This window comes from Ciconia boyciana, chromosome 8, assembly GCF_034638445.1.
Source record: "Ciconia boyciana chromosome 8, ASM3463844v1, whole genome shotgun sequence".
Lineage (NCBI taxonomy): Eukaryota > Metazoa > Chordata > Aves > Ciconiiformes > Ciconiidae > Ciconia > Ciconia boyciana.
In genome coordinates this window covers 28,539,664-28,561,078 of record NC_132941.1, presented here as the reverse complement: position 1 = coordinate 28,561,078, position 21,415 = coordinate 28,539,664, and the positions used below count along the sequence as shown (strand labels likewise).

General features: G+C 45.3%; 2 protein-coding genes across 8 annotated transcripts in view; one reads left to right on the top strand and one right to left on the bottom strand.

Annotated features, from left to right (window-relative positions):
• The window catches only part of P4HA1 (prolyl 4-hydroxylase subunit alpha 1), a 38,084-nt gene extending 36,476 nt beyond the window's left edge, over positions 1-1,608 (bottom strand). For all 4 annotated transcript variants that reach the window (XM_072871647.1, XM_072871648.1, XM_072871650.1 and 1 more), the window contains exon 1: positions 1,486-1,608. The gene's annotated coding sequence lies outside the window, so the exon portion shown is untranslated. The remainder of the gene's footprint in view (positions 1-1,485) is intronic.
• On the top strand, positions 991-15,138 carry NUDT13 (nudix hydrolase 13). 4 transcript variants are annotated; one of them, XM_072871653.1, is made up of 9 exons: positions 991-1,009; positions 9,423-9,532; positions 10,432-10,571; positions 11,223-11,330; positions 11,692-11,798; positions 12,704-12,829; positions 13,062-13,173; positions 13,825-13,979; positions 14,570-15,138. In XM_072871653.1, exons 2-9 carry the CDS (start codon positions 9,450-9,452, stop codon positions 14,762-14,764), a joined length of 1,026 nt encoding a protein of 341 aa, XP_072727754.1. In that variant the 5' UTR covers positions 991-1,009; positions 9,423-9,449; the 3' UTR covers positions 14,765-15,138. The 4 variants fall into 4 exon arrangements, with proteins under 4 accessions (XP_072727754.1, XP_072727752.1, XP_072727753.1 ...); XM_072871651.1 differs by lacking the exon at positions 991-1,009 and adding an exon at positions 7,708-7,882; XM_072871652.1 differs by lacking the exon at positions 991-1,009 and adding an exon at positions 7,708-7,946.
• Positions 15,139-21,415: the final 6,277 nt, after the last annotated feature.

Sequence of the window (21,415 nt, the reverse complement as noted above, 5' to 3'; positions counted from 1 at the left end):
TAATTAAGCAGCAGTGCAGTGTACTCTAGGTCAAATCACATGCTTTGTAGTATGGTTCAAGACATTCAAATGTACCCAACAATGATCCACAAGTAGTAATGAGTGCAAAACAGTAAGACAGAGAACATCTCTTACCCCAAAAGCAGGCCTCCGCTTCCCAAACAAACTGGGAAGTCATTACTTTCACTTTCCACCCCTGCCACAGTACTGTTTGCATGCTTAGCTGAATAGTCTTTGGCATCCTAAGAAGCTGCATTTAACATTCATGTACTTGTTGTAACCGATAGCTTCTTTCATTTACTAAAACCTTGAGCACTGAATCTTTAGGTATCCAAAGTAGATGAACACGTAAGCACTTGAGCACCTCTGCAACTCCTCTTACTGAGTTCAGCAGAAAGAAATCTGTGAAACTGAATGCTGGGCAATGCTTTTGATACCTTCTCTCTGTAACCCCAAAGTATCTTTCCTCTAAGAACATCCCACTTTTCAGGTAAACTGGAAGATTTACTCTAAGCATATCTGACATTTTATTTTCTCTTCATTCAACAGCATCCTCAAGACTCCATGTTGGAGTTTTTCCTTCTAGTCAGGTTAGGTCCTATCAAGATACCTGCTCAAAGGTATAGCTTATGGCAAAGTTTGATGCAAGATCGGTTTTACATAACGCAATTGGCTGAATCCAATCCAAAGTAGTAGAAAGAGAGGGAAATCAAGATAAGCCTTATTCCTCACGATGTAATCACTACATACGACGCCCGTGCTTACAAACACAGCGTGTGACAACTGGTGCAGCCCCTTCAGTGCTTATGCAAAGTAACTTTTCATCTGTCCGAGCATTAAATCGTTTCAGTGCCCGAGCGCTCTTAAACGCCAAAGCCAGCACAAACGCGCCGGCCGTCAGCTGCACGTAGCTCCCTTTTATTCAGTCCCAACAGCAGCAGCAGCAGCCGCCCGCGGCTGGAAAGTTGCCGACCAGCCGGCTCCCGGCGGGTGCCCAGCAGCCCGAGAGGTACCACAGAGCTGGGGTGGGACCGGCGGCTGGGAGCCCACGAGCGCCGCGCACCCCCGGGAGGGGCGGCGAGGCTCGGGCGGGGAGGGGGGGGCTCCGAGCTGCTGGCGGCCACGTTTAAGCGCCAGGCGCAGGGAAGGGGCCGCACGGCCGCGGCTCCTGGGAGGAGCAGGCGGCACCGTTTAGTCTACCAGCCCGGGGAAGCCGGGCGGGCCACCGTGGCCCTGCTTGCCTGCCGGCGCGGCGGCGCCCTCCCGCCCCCCTCCGGAGGCTGCCGGCTCCCGTTACGTAACAGCCGGGAGGGCCGGGGCACCGGCCCCTCGCCGGGAGAGCCAGCGGCGGAGCGCTGCCACGTATCGCCCCCGCCCACACAGCGGCCGCCGCGGCGCCCAGACCCCCGCGCCGCCCCGTCCCCCTGATCCACCCACACACCCCCGCCGCCACCGGTGAGAGAAGCGGGGGCGGCCGGGCCTCACCTGAGCGAAGGGGGCGGCGGCTAAGGGGGCGGCGGCTGAGGGGGGGGGCGCGGAGCGGACGGCGGCTGTAACAGACACCCTCGAGCTGCCCAGTGGCGTAACCAACCGCGCGCAGCCGGCCCCGCGGAGGCTTTTATAGGCGCCCAGGCCACGCCCCCCCCGCCCCCCCCGTCTCGCGCTAGGCGGGGCGGGGCTGGCGGCCGGCGCGCTACGTGAGCTCGGTCACAGCGGCGGCCGACCCACTGCGCAGGCGCCGCGGCCGCCGGTCCACGTGGGCGCCGTGGGCGCGCGGCCTTCGGGGTCCCCCCGCCGCGCTCCCGGGGAGCGCAGCGCCTGGTCGCCGCCAGCAAGACAACACCCGAAATGCGTGGGGTTCTTTTTCAGTCACAGAGGGGGAGATAAATTAGATGAAAATGGGAACCTCCACCAGGACAATAAAAACTGCGAGAAGTATTAAGCTGAAAGTGGCATTTTTGAAGTAAAAGTACCCAGAAAGGGCCGAAAATGCCAGGAGCCGTGGTGGTCACTGCCTGCAGCCCTGCCCGGGCCTTCGCCCTGCTGCCCGGGTAGCTGAGCCCGGCGGGACCGTGCCACACCACTCCCACCCCCGGCTGCATCCCTCTGCTCCCCCGAGGGGACACGGAGCTGGGCCCGCACTCCTGCCGAGGTCTCGCCAGCCCCAGCGAGGAGGGGATGGCTTCCACGCTCCCAGCCGATGCTTCTGAATAGACATTCCAGTCGGCATTTGCTTTTTTACCACAACGGCATGTCATCAGTGATTCATGTTGGATGCACAATTCAGTATAATCTGCCCAGATTCTCGTTTCTGGGGCAGGCTGGCTAGCCAGCTCTCCTCCTCTGCTCGCACAGCTAACACTCACTGAGTCTCATCTCATTTATCTCTGACTGGTGCTTTAATTTCTTTTGATAATTCCGATTCTAAACCAACCTTGCACCTCCTGCTCTCCAGCTGGTGTCATCTGCTGTATTTCACAGCATACCTTCTGCTCCATCATCCTCGTCCTTGCTGGTAGCCAATACTTTCACTAGTCTTCTCCTGCAAAGCCCTGGTGAAGATGCTTCCAGACTGACGGTACCTTCATTAAGCGCCGTTTCTGAAGCAGCCCCCCCCTCCTTCCAGGGCTTTCATCTAAACTGCTGATCACAAAGGCACCTCGCAAGGCAGTATCAACAGCTGTATCACAAAGCATATCACCCTCACCCCTCTCTGGCGCACGAGAGCTCTCGGCTATCACAGAAAGACATTAAGCTGCTTGGATGTGTCTTGCCATGACAGATCTATGCTGACTGTTCTTTGTTTTCTAGGCGTTCATAAATAAACTAGTTATTTGTTCATTGTAGTTCCAGCAATTAAATTAGAATCTGGGACATTCATTAAGCATTTTTTCCTTTCCTTTTAGATGTGGACTTTAAATAAAGAATCATCTTCTTACTAGCCTAGCCAGCCTGTGATCTTCCTTCTTTTAGTACAGACATTTTTGGCCACCCCTACCTGAAAAGCTTTCACAGCAACAATTACAGAATGCTGGCAAAGACATAATGGGTCAAAATCTCCTTCTAACACACATTCTTTAGCAGGGTTACGTTCCACTGGCTTAAAATCACCTCATTCATAAGAGGTAACTGGAGGTCGCAGCATGATCCATAGCTAAGATTTCTTCCCTATACCTAAACTGTTACCTCAGCTTCAACTCCCTCAGCAATGTCTTTTGAAGAGCAAACATCACAACATCGGGTATTATGCCCCATTTTGGGGAAGACTATGAGATATGTCATATCTCATACGAGAAACAAACAACAGCATTAAGTGAATTTAGTCATTTCTTGTCCAGATGTGGACACAGATGTGTCCACACAGCCAACTACATTGCCAGTACTGTGAGCGCTGCTGCGCCAGAGCAGGAAGAAGGCCAGTTTTTAGCGGAACTATCCGTCAAAAAATAAGCCTTCCTTTCCTCTCGTTTTGGTCATCTTCCAACAGAAATACAACTCCTACAACTAGCAGGAAACACTGGAACGATATCCAAGCTTCTAGCTGAGGCATCGAGTTAAAGCCCTATTATCCAAAGAGTCCATAATATCTAGCCAGAGATTTAACAGCAGCTTCTAGAGATTTGGCAAAACCTCCCACACTGTAGAGGCATTCAGATTCTTTCTAGCGAGATTCACTGCTTTCTCATCAGCTTTTGCACTATTCAGATTTTTTAGACAGTAAGGCAGACAGTGGAGAACAACAACAAGAAGTTTATTAGCATTTTTAGTAGCGGGCTCGCTTGTATTGGTCAGCATGGGGCTGAAGGCAAAGAAATTTCTGCTAAAAGGAGCCCAGGATTTTGGCATCTACCAAGCAGTCCAAACGAGAGTTGTTTCCAATAGTCATGGCCTTGTCTTGCTCCATGACTCTATTTCTGCCCCTTACCAGTGCTTTCTGCTGGTTAGGTAGAGAGTACTGACTCATTTTCTCCTGCCTTCCTCAACTCTGGCATAGTCACTGATGTTCCAGTTGCATTAAAAGATTGTTTGAAATTGGTCTATGCTGGACTTGTGCATTATCACCTGCTGTCAAATCCTGATGGGGTCAGGCAGCTTCAAGCAGGCCTCAGCAGAGCAATTTGTTATGTTGGCACCTTGTTAAGAAGCACTTTCTATCTCTACAAGTGCAACAGGAACAGTTTCTATTTCTACAAGTGCAGCAGGAACACTTCTTGAGAGAGAACTGCAGCAGAACAAGTGGCTTTCAGACTTTCTTTAGGATTTGCAGAGCTCTGTGTGCTTTCTAGCAGAAACACTGACTCCTTAGGCAAGCACAAGCCTAGCAACGCGCTTCCTTTTCTGAGCAATCCTGTAGAAGCACTCCATAGGCCCTAAGCTGGAAGATACTAAAAGAAAGCTCCATCTGAAACAAGAATGAAGCACAAGAGGCCTCATAAGAGCACAACTGTAGTGGCTCACACCAAAGCTTTCTTTTAGCCCACACTGCCTAGAATACTGTCATAGCCTCCAAACACTTTTAACTTAGGGATGTTCTTACTCTGATGCAGTCCATCTATTTAGTAACCCTCAACAGAGTTCTCTGTTAAGTATTTCTCCTCTCTTGAGTTAGAACTGTTTTGCATCCACAACATCCTTTACCTAGCAGTTGTGCCATCCCTTAGCCAGGGCATGGAAAACCACCTCCGTTTGTTCACTGGGAAGGTGGCTCCAGCTAGTTAGATTTGATTAACCAGGTTCCTGCATGGGAAGAGACACAAAACAGTTGGTACCTATCCCTTATTCAGGCTGAAGTATCAGAGCCTACCTAGTTCCTTGCAGTGGCCGTATTCCAAGTCTTTGATCATGCTTGTTGTCCTCTTTGAACCTTTTCCAGTTTTTCAGTATCCTTTTAGAGACAGCGGGCCATGACCTGCATGCAGGGTTTAAGACACAGGTGAGTCCTCTTTATATCATACTGAGCTAGCTCACACTACTGTTTAGCTTTTTAAAGTGTATTAACAGCTTTGGTTTACCCTTTGTAAAGAGATGAAGCCTCATCTAGTTTCACACACATTCGTCAAACGGTGCTTGTGTGTCAGTGCTAGTCTGCTCCCAAAATGAAGTCATTACCTGCAGTCAAGAGACTGGATTCTGTATCATCAGTTATTTTGTGCAGTGCAGCAAATCAGTGCCAGAGTTTGAGGATCTTCCCTAACCGACCGCAGCAGGGAGGGGAAAAGACAAAGCACACACATGCTACCCCAATAAGCTGAAATGAGCAAATCCTACTAAAATGTCATTCAGATGTTACGGTGTCTCCTCTACACCTGTGCAAGTGTTAGGAGCACAGAATGTAATCAGCAGTATCAAATTAGACAGTTTCTGTTTTTCAAGGTCCCCACCCCAAGTATGAGAAACTGTAGGACTCCCTCATGTACATAATATACACAACAAGTCTAACTTTAGAGCAAGGCCAGATTTAGTTAGTTTGCATCTAAAATTTAATGATAGAGGGAAAGAGTAGTCATTAACTTTCTCTTTAAAGAAGTGGTTTGTCTTTCCTTGGTCTCTTCCTAAAAAATAAATATTTTTTTTACCAAGAGATTTCTTGTGGCTTGACCATAAGTTTTCAATGCAAGTTTGCTAATTTTATGTATTTAAAGCAATTAACAGTTGTTTTGCAAGGCCCAGCTGTTAGCAATTCCAATGCTTGTTTCTGCTCATTGCGGGCAGCTGGAAAGACACAAAACAGAACAGCAAGAAAAAGCAAGATTACTAGTATAACCATTATTAGCCTAGTATTACATTTTCCAACCACTTCTTTGGCTTGAAAAATCTTTTACCAACTACTAATACCAATATGAGTATTTTACAAACCTAGATTTAAAAAAAACATCTTGGCAACACAGGACCAAAGATTTGCCTATTTTGCAATCTTGTCCATGTAAGAGATCACAAGTATTTGTTCCCACTGCTTGTGTCCTCCTTCTCTGCTCCTTTTGTTTGCTCTTCTTGCATCAGGAGAGTCTCAGGGATTCACTTCCTCTGGTGGCCTGCCAAAGCTCAAATTAGTAAGCTACAGGAAGCTGTCAGAGATGCAATTGTATGGCCAAGCCTTCAGTTCACTCACAGGATTGTGTCTCACATGGAGTACAGTATTTGCAGGGGGCAAATAACAGTTTATAGATGCAATTCACACAACTCAGAGCCCAGCTCAAAAATACTTACGAAGAAGCAACTCAGTGCTGAAGTGACAACTGATATTTATGCTCCTTAAATTAAATAATTATGTGAATAAATGATGAGAAAGCCTCTGTTATTTTCAAAATCATGTCCCCTGCTTATGTGCTGCAGAAATATTTAGTTGGGCAACGTGCAATCTCAAGCAGGTGTATGGAGCCTTGGGGAAGGCACAAGGAATCTCTGCATAGACTGCATGGCTTCCCACCAGTCAGATCAGTCACAGAAGTGACTCTAATCTTATTTTCTCTGCATATCTTCACACAGCACAGAGGCCAGGTATACAGGATTGGGCTAATCCATGATTTTTTTCAGCTGTGTATAGCAATGAGAGGCTACAGCACTGCACTGCTTTCAAAGGAGTCTTTACACTGCAGCACAGTGCTCTGGCTTTTAATCCTCCACATGGATAGAGGTGCCCTTACCAAATGACCTATTGCTTTGGGCTGAAGAAGGTTGAGAGGCTGTCCCGAGATTTGAGGTCCAAAGTATCGCCCCCAACTGCTTCCCTCTAAAGCCAGCTCTTCTTGCAAGATCCATTTCTGGGGGCAGTTAGGGTCCGTAAATCTGTTTGTTTTAACAGCAGGGTGGATACTTCCCTTAGAGATTATATTTCAATCCTTTATCTTATTAAGGGAAGATGTGTTTTGTCCATTAATCCAATTAGCCTAGTGGATTAATAAGATTGGGCTTGCTCTGTTTCAGGAAGTACACAAATAGCAGTCAAGCATAATTAAACCTAAACTGGGAAGTAACGCTGGTAACAAGAGTGCTATTTCCCTGCATGTTCTATTTATTATTTTTACAAGCTGTGTTCTCAAATTACATTACGTGAATTCTCGATTAGAACGTCTCAATTCATGACCAAAAAGCAAAACGCTACCCTAAAAATATTTATTTTCATATATTTATAAAATTATCTTTGTGCTAAATATAGGCAGGTAGTTTCCAGCCCAGAATAATGTTTTCAGTACTTGAGAGGAATCTGTTTGTTCAGTTATAAAGGCATGAAAAATATTTGTAATTATTCTGACATGTGTCTTGGCAAAGTGCGCTTTCTAATCACAGCTATTCGCTTGCAAATTCAGCTGTGGGTTTGGGTGCTTGAACATTACACAGCTCCATCCTTTAGATATATACAGCTCTTGGCATATTTTCTTGTTTGAGAACATATGGTCCCTAACTTTAAACAATGCTCTTATGTTACTGATACGAAAACCAGAGAAGCTTAGGGGGGGGAAAAAAAATAAAAAAGAAGGAAACTAACAGGAACAAACGCCTCTGCTAAGAACAGCTCAAATTACTGCAGCAGCAGCATTGTTCTTGTAATAACTTCTGCTTGGCAAAATACAGCATGTGGATTTCTGATGGAATGAAGCAGGTGGGGGGGGGACAGAGTTTGCTCTCAGGCAGCCTCACTAACTCCAGGAGTTAGTCAAAATCCGGAGCAGACAGTCAGCCATCTAGCTTTGCCAAGGGCTTGCGAGCAGCCTGTGCAGAACTCCATTTCCCAGCGCTCCCAGTGGGGGAAGAGCGTTTCGGAGCCGGTGAGACAGCTGCTCCGCCGTTTGCTGTAGGAGCAGCGCTTCGGGCTGAGGTCAGCGCGGGGCTGGCGGAGCTGATCCCTGCTGCTGGAGACAGCGCTCCTGCTGCACAGCGCGCAGTAAGTGGGGAAAACGCGTGGGGAATGAGGCCGAGATCCAGCTCCTGCCCACTGTACAGCGTAGGTGAGGTTCGCAGGCAAGACAGGGGAGTTTGGGCTGGCCTCCCGAGATCAAGTTTTTACTGCCCCTGAGTTTTCAGGGATCCTAACCAAAATCTGGCGTTGTGTTCCTAGGAAGGAAGGGGTTAAACGCCTGCATACATTGCATTTCATCGTTCCGGGTACGAGCGATTCCTCTTGTCCCCAGCCCGTCACATACCGCCGCTCATTCCAGAGCAAAGTGCAGAGCTGTTTGTAAACTCCTCGATTCAGTGCTGGCTGCTCTGCTGGAGATTTTCACACGCCAGGCTCTACGAGACGGGGGGGTGGAGAAGTGACGGACACGTAATCGTCACACCACAAAATTGTTTCAGGCGCGGTCTCTGCGACAGTCGCCGTCCTCGCACGTGTCTGCCCGAGCTCGTCGGCAGCGTGCCGAGTTTCCACTGCTGCAGCTGAAGCGCCGAGCAGGGACGCCGATGCTCTCCCCGGCGGCTTCCGCAGCAGGCTTGGCTCCCCCGTCTCCCCGGGGATCGTCCCGGTGAAGACCACCCTCAGCTGAGACAGTGGGAAAGAGGGATCCGGGGCAGAGATGTCAGAAGCTGCAAGGCGAAGCCTCCACACTGCTGGCTACAGAAACTGCCTCCATGTACAGATAGGAGCCTCTGCTCAGGCTCGGGAGCCATCACTGACCTTTACCAAAAGGAAGGACTCACAGGCTCCTCTTTGGCACTGCTTATGTGTCTGTAAATCGAAGCAAACATAACTTCCTCCTTAAAGGGCTTCAAGTTCTATGCTTGATAAGTGAAATATTCAAAATAATCATTAAGGATTATGAATCATAATCCTTCATTTTTGTTCAGATGAATGCTAGGGATAGTAGCATTTCTGGCTGTTTTCTTGAAACTGAGTTCAAACGGCAGTCTGTGACTGCCTGAGCTGAAAATGTGGTAGGATCCTTTGGCACAAAAAACATTCATAGCTGGAGATGATCCAATTCAGCTGCAACTGCTGTCTCCCGTCTAAATCAGGGAATTCTCTTCCGCAGCTGATATTTTGTCTTTCATTCTCTTCTGGCATCAGTGCCTTTCCCACAGATCTACTGTGTGCTGCAATAGGACGTTCAGTTGGATCGAGGCCATTACAACTGTGTAGGAAACAAACAAGAGAGCAGCCACCTTCACTGCTCTCTTCCCCAGGGATACAGGAGTTTCGGACAGGAACATTGAACCTAGTCTTATAGCAATTTCTGTAAGACCTTCTGTGCACACTCACAGATGGAAACAAACTCAGCTATCTTTAAATAGTCTTAAAAATTGCCTGAAACTGGGTTTGGTGTGTGACTAGAGACTAAGACCAAAGTGGTAATTTTAGAAAGCAGATGTCAGCATTCTGCAGACTCTGCAAGAGGGAGATTTCTGGTAGCAGTGGGTTATTGCACCTTTTAAATCAAACTTAACTTTGCAGGCCACTGCATTACATTCTGTACTTCTCTTTTTAGGCAGACAGATACCTGTAGGTGTTGGTTATGGCTGCGATTTATCAAGCAGTGTATAGAAGAGCTTCCTCTCTCTTCTGCAGGTTACACTCCACCTATGTTAGAAAAATGAGGTAAGTTCTCATCTGATTCTTGTGTACAGTGAGAAGACCAGAGTTTGCACTCTTGTGTCTACTGTCACAAGCAGCCCTACCTGAACCTAACCCAGGAATTAATCTTTTAACAGTTCAGCAATAATATAGTAATGCTATGTGAGCTCTGTAAATGACTACAGTCAAAATCTCTCCACTCCCTTCACCACTGATAAGAACTGGTTCTCTCAGGCTGAAGGTCTGTTAATGAATGCCTATGCTTGCTGACCTAGCTAAAGATCTCTTAAAATACAAGGCAGACTTGAAGTGATGCTGCTCACCTCATATTAAATACTGCTTCAGTCTGAAAGAAGCATATCCTGATGCCCTTTTTCGAACGATTGCTTTTCCTAGCTCAGGCCCCGGCTGGCTGGACCCTAAGACTTCAGCTTGGTCTTTACCCCTCACGTCAGTATGACAGGTAGAACATACCCTGCAGTGATGCATGTAGCCTGATGGGAAGTGTATTCAACATCTGAAGTGCTCAGTAGCCTTGCCCAACAGGACTTGGAGCCATCTGGATTGGGGGGATAAAAGGGAAGATCAAGGTTTCCTGCACACAAATGATCATGTCTATAAAGCAGACCTCTTGTATTAAGAGACTGGGTTACTGATCTTCTCGGATGTCTAAGACTTGAGGCTACTCGTGTGGTAGTAAGAACTGCAGTATTTTCTGTCACATGGCACCTTTGCTAAAGGTGACAGCTGACCAAAGAGTAGGCTCAGCTGTCGAAAACTCTAGAAGCATTTGGAATACCTAAAATCTGTACTGTCCTTACAGCCCCCCTGCTCTGTGCAAAATAAATGCATCCAAATAAGCGTAACACAGGTAATCTCAACATGACCTTGAATTCATCTTCCCAATTCTTTTCTCACTGCAGATACTTAAGTGAGCTAAAGGAAGATGATAGCCTTTGTAGACAAGCCCAGACCTCAGGAACTTTCTACCTCTTTCACAATCTCTCCCCCTTCCTGCAGAAAGTTGGGAAGAAATATTTGGTACCACAGCTCAGTGCAGCAGGTAAGCAGGTGTCTGGAAAGAAACGCCTCCTGGATCACACAGCTGAAATGATACAGAGTCATTTGCAATACGCAACCCCTTACATGGGGGTTGAAAATCTATCAAGCTGTGCAGGAACATTCTGCTATATGTAGCACGCTATTTGTTAACGACCAAAGACTGTTTAGAGTTAAAACCTTGGCATGCGGACACAAGCTTATGCTCTTCACACACATGTGGTATCAAGAGATACCTGATCTGTTTTGAGATGATCATTTTTAAACATTTGGGACCATGCCTTTTGAAGAGGAAGGGCTGGCAGGAAAACAAGCAAGGTCTAACTGACAAAGGTTATTTGGCGTAACGCAGGAAAAGTTTTCTTTGAGAGAAGGGTATTGGCTGGTGTAGGACAGAAACAGAACAGACAGCTGCTCCCCAAGCATTATGACATTTGCATCTTTAGCTTGACATGGTCAAAACTTCCAACAGCTAGGAAGAAAGCCAGACTTTTGGTCTCCATCCGGGTGGGACCACTTGTCTGGTCCCCTCTCTCACATGAGCACCCTGCCTTGAGCCAAGATTGCATGTGCCTTGAAGATCCAGACAGAGCATCATGGTTGTATGAATTTGCTTTCGTCACAGCTTTTTCTTCCCCTTTCCCCTGCTGTTTAGAGATGAAAAGGATCCTGGAGAAATTCAAAGAGACTGAACAGTGGATAGAGAAGTCGGTGCTGATCGGTTGTTCAGACAAGCACGTACCACACTTTGCCCTGGATTTAGGTTGGGATGACTCCTCGTCCATTTGTGTCAGCATCACATTTGATGCACCGAGATGAAGATGCTGCCTAGGCAGCATCTCTAGTCCTTATTGGGTGAATATTTACTGCCAAAGAGGACTCGGTTGAGTCTCCGTAGGAGCTGTTGTGAGCGTGGTGGGTCAAAGCCACAGAACTGCACAGCTGTTCCTGTGTTAGTAAAGGTGGGCTGTTGGCAGGTCACTTAACATTTGGGAATATTACCACTGGTGTGATGTCACTTCCATGGGAACTTCCAGAAATTGTATACCGGAACAATGAAGGGCGTAAAGTTGGGATAACAACTGCAATTTATGAGATCAAAGATTTGTTGTTGTTTTAAACAGGAGCCTTGGAGAAATCAGTCATTGAGTCTGAACTCAAGGGATCGTTTACTGACTTACGAAAGGCTCTCTTCATAGTGGATGAGAAAGATTCTCCTTTGTTGGCTTCGGTATTGTACAGGATTTTTTGCTTTAACAAGTTGCAATTTCATCAACCCTTCTCCTTGTCTCCCATATTGTTTTATGATTTAATACATATTGTGGAAGTACCTACTGTACACTTTCAGTGACCTAGGTGCAAACACACTATAAATTACAGCAGTTTTCCCAAATTTGCGATCCCAAAAGCAAGCCACAACGGAAAGAGAAACAGACAAGTGGCTTAAAAATGACCGCAGTAATTAGCCATTTAGCATCAACCTGCTTTATGTCCAGTGTGAAACATACTGATCTTATCAGGAGCCACAGCAATCCCAGTTCGTCCTCAGCTTAACAACTGTCAGGCACTAGTCTCCCATAATCTTCTAGGCAAACTGAATTTCATGAACAAACTTACAGATCTTCTCTCAGAGCTGCTCTTTTAGAACTACTCACTGTTCCTCTGCAGATGCCGTATGTTTGGAAGTCCTAAGAAAAGACCTATGTGTGAAAATTGGCTGTCCTGACCCATAAGTAGAAATAGCCCATGTTTCTTTTCCTGCTCTTTAATGTTTGTGGTGCTTGGGCTATTTTTCAAGAAGGTATTCAGGGTTGGAGACTCCTTAGAGTAGTTCATTTCCCATTACTACTGCCATTATATCCCAAGAAAGAACAACTCTTCCCCACCTCCCCCAAACATGCTCAAATTTGGATACTAAAGCAAGAAGCATGAAACATCGATTGCAGAATCTGCCATTTTTCAAAGCAGTGCCCATACTTAATTTACCTTTCTGAGGCTTCCAAACATAATCAGAGTTTATCCACATGACTGCATGCTGGGGAGAAGACAGCAAAGTATCATTCAGGGAGACAGCTCTGAATCATCTCTTTGCCCCAGGTATAAATAAGATTTGTGTTTCTCTCTTGGTGTTCGCAGGCCCAGTCCCTTCTCCGGTGGCACGATTCCCACCAGTACTGTAGCAAAACTGGGCAGCCCACTCAGAAAAACGTAGCTGGCAGCAAGCGTGTCTGCCATGCCAGTGGAATAACTTACTACCCACAGGTGAGCACTTGAACCGCAAAGGTAAGCAACACAGGGCCTCTGTGGCGACAAGCCAACGCTGCTGGGTTGCATGGAGGGGGACCCATAAGAGGCAGCAGGAGTGCTTTGCATGTAGCTCAGTACTTTTTCTTCATTGTTCATCCAGTGACCCCCAGCCAGCTAGGAAAAGCAACAATTTGCACTTACTCGTTTGGTCTGAACTCCCTGCTTTGCTTTTTGATGCATTTGCTAGATGTCTCCAGTGGTTATCACCTTGGTGTCTGATGGGAGCCGGTGCCTCCTTGCACGACAGCCCTCATTTCCCCAGGGGATGTACACCGCTCTGTCAGGCTTCTGTGACGTGGGTAAGGTGGTCTCTGATCCAGCGTGGTGGCCTCGGACATGCAGGGCGTGGGGGCAGAACAATGGGACATCAAGCAAATGCTTGTTCACAGAGGAGGATGGAAACATAGGTCATATCAGGGAAAAACATACTGGATCTAAGCAGATTGGTGTTGCCATTCAGACAGAATTTCAAAATAGCTGTATGTGTCTGAAGAGAATGGGAATTATGGGTGTATATCAGTTGCTCTACTCCCTGATGGTAAATACAAGTATAAGACTCCCCAGGTTAGAACCCCGGATACTTTTTTAGTCCATTTTGTGTCTAGTGCAGTCTAGCTCAGAAGAAAAACTACAGACCTCTTGTTACAGGAGGGAAAATGGCTTAAAGAGGGAAATGATGAAGAGAGGCAGCATTATTCTGTCCACCAGCTGTATACAGACAAACCCGAAAATGTCTCTGAATGCCTCTGTTTAAGGGAGGTAAACATTGTTGACAAATTTAATTGAGCATCCTGCTGACAGGTGTTTCCAAGTCAGCACAGTCGGAGCTCCTGTGTGTGCGTGAGCAGTCAGGGCTGGAACACCTCAGAAATTAGTGTGCCTACATTTTCTTTGCCACGGTTTGCTGCCCTGAGGCCAGGCCGTCCTTACCTAACTTTGGTGGCTTCTAGGTGAAAACGTGGAGGAGGCAGTCCGGCGAGAGGTGGCAGAAGAGGTGGGCCTGGAGGTGGAGGCACTCTGGTACTCAGCTTCTCAGCATTGGCCCTTTCCCAGCAGCTGCTTAATGATAGCTTGTCACACGTTGGTGAGAGCACAGCAGGCTGAGGTGAGCAGACTCAGGTTCCCCTGAGGCATTTCACTGCCCGCCTTACGTAGCAAAATCTCTTTCAGTCCACAGGCTTTAGTCTGGAGAGCATCAGATCCTCTCTAACTGCAGTTTTCCATCAGCTTTCTCTACAACTGAAGAACAAACTTCAAAATAATCGTATCTTCTGTTGCAACATGCCAGATTTTGCACAGGTCACTGTATATACACAAGCCCAAAGCCCAAGACCCCTATATTCTTTCCTCTGAACTTTGTAGAGGAGGTACTCTCCAGTATTAATATCATATTTGCCATAGAACATGCAGATTATCTCATGTTAATTACTGTGCTCCGCCACTAGTACTTTGCAAGCCAGTGCCATGGTGGAATAGGGCTACCTGATTTGTGGCTTCCCTACAGAAACCAAGACAACAAAGCACTGGTGGATAGTAATGTCCTTTCCTGTATTGGCATCAGCACTTAATTCAGGCATAGATAAAGCACTCTGGGCATTCTGGCATAGGATCTTTGTGAGTGCAAGAACAAGCCAAGTACCACTGCCCACATTTAAATCTGATTTAAGGAACTGGTACTCTCTCAATTCTTTCCAGATCAGTGTGAACAGCCTGGAACTAGAGGAAGCCCGTTGGTTTGGCCTGGAGGAAATTGTGGAGGGTCTTAAGAGAAAGCCCAGATCTTCAAAGCAAGACAATGGTAGTTTTTTACCCTGGTTCCCTCCCAAACAGGCCATTGCTCACCAGCTGATTTGTGAGTGGGTTAAGCAGCAAACTTCCCAGCCAGCTTAGGCATGACTTCATCAAGTCTACGATTCTACCAGAACTACAAAAGCTCAATACAAAAGCTTCCGAAGTCACTGAAGGCAAAGTCTGTGTTACAGAGAGGATAGCACCAGACTGATGGCAGTCTTACACTCAGATACATAGACCTACAAAGCCATTTCTAAACTGATCATCCTCAGGCAATTCCATGTACAGTGGATCACCTCTGAGATCCCATGACTTGCAGTAAACGTACAATAAAATTATTTTGCCCAAAGCATCAAACTTAGTGTGACCAGCTGCTGCTGTTGCCCAGCAAGCAACAGAACAGTGAGCCCCTGGCACCTATGTCCCATTTTCCTCCATTTTATCTGTCTTGGATGGATATCAAACACACAATTTTTCCAGGAAAAAATAAAGGGACAGTGGCACCTTTCAGTGTTCACATATATATGGATCTGGAAGAACTATCAAAAAAACAGAAAAAAAGCCACTGCCTCTACGCTCTCCCCTTCCTTTGTTTCCCTTCCCATTCAATCTTCCAGTTTCATATAAAACATCTTATTTCTTTTGCAAATGTTAAGTGGGCTCCTACTTCGTTGAGATATCTGAGCAACTAAAAATATCTCTAGAGGCCCCATTTTCTCCACCAGTAAGACAGTGTTACTTCCATCCCAAGGAAGAGAGAACAGAGCTATCTGGTGGTAGAGAGTGAAGAGCAACAAAACCTACATATAAGCATATTAGAAGAACCCAGATAATGCAAAGGTGAGAGGAACTGCTGCAAGAAAAGACTGCACTTCTGACAGAGAAAAATCCTGAAAGGCACAATGCCTCTTACCCTATGCCAAAAGTCTGTGGCTTGCCTGGAGAGCTGGTCTCGTTTTACTGATGAAATCATATAGCTTCTCTGCAGGGAGAGCAACAGAGAGACAGTCTGGGCAAGGAAAGCTTAGTAAAAGAGATGGAAGGATGTTTGATCTGCTGCTGATTCAGGCTGACGATCCTTTCTGCCTACTTGGTCAGAGTTCAAATACCAAGATGGCAAAACCATCAGTACAGATACTTGCAGGGGCAACAGGAATGTATCACTGACTACCACCATTAGGATTCATTGCAGGTGAAAGACCTTTTGAGCAATGGTAAAAATCTGGGGTCATGACACCTGAGCAATAAGTGAAAAAGAAGGCTTTCTCACATCGTTGAGACATGCTTTGTTTCCTCAGGTTAATTTTACTTCAGGAGCTTGGGAGGGGATTCTTCCAGGCCATGGTGGCATGTGCAAACACCCTTCCCACCCTCGCTCTCAGTCAATAAAACCCACGTGTCAGAGCATGTCTTTCATGTTTGTGAACTCAATCTGTCAGTCATCCTGGTAAGAATGTACTCTGGTACAGCCAAGGGCATTGCTTCCTCCCCTCCAGCCCAGCCAGACACACCACAGGAGTGCAACACTTAACACAACAACTTAAATGCAACACTCCTGCATCCAGTTTCCTATGAAACATGTGTTGCTGCATGTCTTCATAGTAGTTCCTCATGCTTTCTCTCCCTTCACACCATTTTAATTCCCCACCGTTTATCTCTTCCTCTTATATCTCTGGAATCTGCCATTTTCATTTTCATCCTCACACCTTTCTTCCCCTTCTCTGCAGTAGAAGATACTGAAGAGTTAGATACCCGCCAGCAAGATATTCCTCCTTCCTACTTCTCCTTCCTACTTCTCTTTAATGCCTTCCAAGGCATTAATGCTTTCCAAGGCATTATCCTCCTTAACTGGAATATAAGGAATATATTATATCCTTATAATAAGGAATAATAAGGAATTATTATCTCCTTAATGCCTTCCAAGGCATTCTATCCTCCTTCCTACTTCCTATCCTTCTTCCTACTTCTCCTTAATGCCTTCCAAGCTCACCCTTATGTAGTTCATTAATGTGCCCCAAGCTTGCTTCCAGTGTACAACATCCAGCAAGATGTACTTAGTACTTTTTAATATCCACACATGATCTGTTCTCCCAGTGGTAGAAAAAGGACTAAGAAGTAAAAGGGGCAAAAAGTAGTACATATGAGTTAAAGGAGGAATGGCTGTGTGACTTCTGCAGTAATCTGAGCTTTGTGTGTTTTGTTTTTGTACAAATACATATGCATTTGCAGTGTATGTCTTTGTCAGATCAGATACAGTGTGACCAGATTCAACATCACAGAAAATTCACCTGTGTTTGGGAAACACTGGGTTACTCTGCTTATTAAATGATGGTTTTTAACAACATGCAGGCTATCAGTGAGCTCTAACTGAAAGAGAGCAAGTACTGACTGACACCAGCTCCTTCAGAACTGTCCCTTCTACATTGCTGACACAGACCCATCTTGGTAGGGTGTCCCTTGGGGTGATGTGGGCACCACCAAGATTTTGAGACACAGCATAAGACAGGCTGGTCACAGGACATGTGATCATTACTGCTGCACCCTTGCTTGATGCTGGTGGGCCAGACACTGCCCAGGCTGAGGCTGCTAGATATCCATAGACTTCAGGACAACTCCAAGAGTGGCAGTCCATCTCATGCTCTGACTATACCAGGCTTTTTCAGATTTCATCAGTGACCACCTGTTTTCTACAAGAAGAAATTTAAGAGGAAAAGCAAAGCTATTTTCTCATTTGTTTGCTTCTGTGACTCATGCTTTAAAACACAGTTATAAATGTCTGCATGTTCCTTTTAATTATCAATTAAGAAAAAAAAGTCTTTTTAATCTACTCAAATACTTTTTTTTGTAGAGCAAGAAGAACTCCAAAGCAGTATTCCCATCACATCTTTGAAGGTCCTCAAGTTTTAAACTGTTTTAAAAAAATCCTTAATTCATACCCTTTTGACTTAGGTATGAAGCCATGACGGTGGCCTCTATTCCTGATGTTAAAAAAGCAGGAATGATTATAGGCAATATACAGCTATGAACAGGACAGAAAAACAAAATGAGAGAGACATTGTTCTCATGTGCATTTGCCTCAGAAATCTGTCTGAAGCCTGAGTAATGCTCACTGCAGTCAAGACAGAACATGCTCCCTAAAGGCAGGTGACCTGGAAAAAGAAATGGGCAATTCCTGACAGATACTTCTTCAACAAAACACAGCAGGGCTTTTCCACGTAAAAGATATCAAGCACGCAAAGGGGATGTAGCAACATATTTCTCTCAAAAACACATCCGTTAAATAAATCCTCTTTGGGGACAGTTGGCTTGTATAAATCACTGAAACTCCACTGCTTTCAGAGACTGCAAGGGCTTGGGACTTACAGCAAGACCTACCACTGAAAAGCAGTCAGCCTGTGGCATTACAACCTAGTTGTTTACAAGTATTACCAGTCAGCAGGATACATGGGCAGCTATAAGATAATAACATTCATCTGATTAATTTGAAATAGCTTTGCGGAGAGCAATGCAGGCAGGTTCAGAGCAGCATTCCACCTACCTACCAAAAGCAGCAGGGCATAAAAGTTATGTTTATCTCAGGTGCCAGCAGAGGATTAAATTAACCAAACCACTTGACACAACTTGTCTATTTACGACTGAGGGAGCTTAGAAAAATCTTACCTGGAAATGGCATGGACTGAGAATATTTGTTTCACTTACCACATGCTCTCCCATCACCTTAGGCTGCTCTGCTGCTGCATGGAAAGGTCACATTTTCCTACCCAGAGGGGTACTCATCCATTGTGAATAGCAGAAAGTCTGACTTCAGCATTACAGGTCAAGGAGGAAGCTCTTACATCAAGAAATTACTTCACCTTAAAACATGCTCTGAGACACAGTGGACACGTGCTGAATCTAATGTTTAGCCTGAGAGGACATGTGCACTTAATGAAACGCCCTGACAATATGACTGTGTTAAAGTCATTTTTCAGGTAATCATTTTTCAAGTAACCATGAGCAGTTCAACTCTGGCAGCTGCAAGGGACAGGTTGTCAGAACAACTTGTAATTACACAAATACAATTCCTGTGCTTCAGTCTGAAGCACTGCTGAAATGAATTCAGCCAGCCCCAGCCTTCAGCTCCCATTTCAAAGTTGTTCACTTTTCAACTTAGCAACAGATGGCAAGCAGTTGTGTAAGGGAAAAAATATTGCCAGATGACATTCATGCAACAATGCATACACCTGGGAATGACTGAGCACCACCAAACCTACTTCTGTTAAAAAAAAAGGACAAGTTGCCAATCTGGAAATGGTGTGACTTGCATCTTCTTTAAGAGCCATCAGTGGGATTTTGTAGACAATCAGGTGCACTCACTCAGTGATGTCCAGAATCATCATTACATGGAGAAACTGAAGCTGGCATCATCTGTCACAAACATAAGAAAGATCACAGAGGCAGAAACACAAAGCCTCCCCAGCTCCCTCACAGGGAGAGCAGTATTGGCACAGGAACAGAAAATGCTGATACAACGTCCTCCACTGGTCCTTGTGCTCAACTGTACATAGCATCTTTTTATATAGCATTCTCCACAAAACTTCACATCTAAACAAATGTCCTGGTTTTGGCTGGGATAGAGTTAATTTTTCTTCCTAGTAGCTGCGATAGTGCTGTGTTTTGGATTTAGTATAAGAATAATATTGATAACACACCGATGTTTTAGTTGGTGCTAAGTAATGTTTACACTAGGCAAGGACTTTTCAGCTTCTCATGCTCTGCCAGGTGCACAAGAAGCTGGGAGGGGGCACAGCCAAAAAAGTTGATCCAAACTGGCCAAAGGGCCATTCCATACCATATGGCAACATGCTCAGTATATAAATGGGGGGGGAGTTGGCCAGGGGGCAGCGATCTCTGCTCGGGGACTGGCTGGGTGGCGGTCAGCGAGCTGTTGCATCACTTGGTGTTTTTGGGGTTTTTTTTGTTTTTTTTTTCTCCCCCTGGGTTTTGTGTGTGTCTCTCTCTCTCTCTCATTGTTTTCCTTTTCATTACAATGTATTATTATTATTATTTTCTTCCAATGCTTAAACTGTTCTTATGTCAGCCCACAAGTTTTCTTACTTGTGCTTTTCAGATTCTCTCCCTCATCCCACTGGGAGGGGGGAGAGTGAGTGAGCAGCTGCATAGTGCTTAGTTGCCGACTGAGGTTAAACCACCACAACAAAATACAGCTACAGAGAGAAATGGCAGAAGTTAGGAGGCAAGGCAAGGAAGAGATTTTTCAGTAAGATTTGAAATGATTGGGGAAAGAGAGTGATACACAGTAAGGTCGTTCTAATGGCAGGAAATGCAAGGAAGGCCCTATTTCTATGAGTGGAAATATTGCAGAGGGACCCGGAAGATTTACGAGTATATTAATAGAAGCAGAAAAGGAAGAAAGATGAGGTTTGGGATAGGGACAGAAGCAAATTCACACATCACTTTTATTAATAAAAGTCTAAGAATCTCAACAAGATCTTTTAAGGAATGGGAAGCTGAAAATTCATAAATGGTAAGGTGGACACTACAGTCAGGGTGCTAAATAAATGTGTGTTGGACTAGGACAAGAGCAGCTATACAGCTTTACCTATGAAACATTGTTGACTGATTTGTATAACAGGAACACAGCAAAAGCAAATAGATACCACACAAAATTCAGTAATTGTGATCTGTCTGAACAACAAAAACCTGGAAAGTTTTTATTAGTGAAAGAAAATATGCCTACAGTCACAAAGGGTACACCATAATGGTCTGAGGAAATATGATAGTTAAATATGGCTGCTGTCAGTATGCAGCATGGAGAATGCCTGGATTAAACTAGATTACATTCCAACACTATTAACTGTATGGCCTTGTAACCTTACCTGCAGTTAATAACCCTCACCAATTAAAAAAAAAAAAAGGTCTGGTCTGAACTAGTTTAGATTAACATCACTGCAGTCATTGGATATCATTACTCCTTTTTCCCATCAAATTATAAAGTCTTTACTGGAAATACCTCATTTTCTGCCTCCTACCTGCAACAGTGGTCAAGTCAACTAGGTATTTTTTTCTGAATAAACTGAGCTTTACCTTCACATTAGCTTTGCTCTTCACTTCCCATCCTTGTATGCTTGCAAAATTGTGAATATCCATCTGGGAGTACAGGCTCTATTCCAAACAGCAATCCACACTTTGCACAGGAGTAACACACAAGGTGATCTTCTTCTGCCTCTGTTAATTACTTTGCTTTTTAGCTACAGTTTCACACCAGAAACCTCTAAGTTGTTCATGACATCCTTTTCCATGATACTGCACTCCACAAGACAGTTTCCTAGCCTGGAATCATAGCCAGCACATACTCCTACATCTGCCTGTTGTTTCTATCCTATTTCAACAGGACAAGTTGTTACTGTACATTACTGTAAGAATTAAAACACAAGATAAACTGAATCATGACCACAACAGCAATCTCAGTTATTTGCCTTGAAAGCACAGTTTTGCTGTTGAATTCATTATCCACTATTGGCACCTGGAATCTGTAATAGGAGACCTTCTCCACCCTCAGGAGGTGGTAATCAGGTTCCTCAGCTGGTGGCTGAAGAACACACTTGATGCACATCAACTAAGGTAATGTTTTAGGCTTCACAGCCCTGACTTTTCATATTCTTGAGCAATCCGCTTTTTTCAATAGCTCTGTATTCTGCTCTTCAAGCTGAGAACCCCAACTGCCCTCCATGGTGATATTTTCTTAGG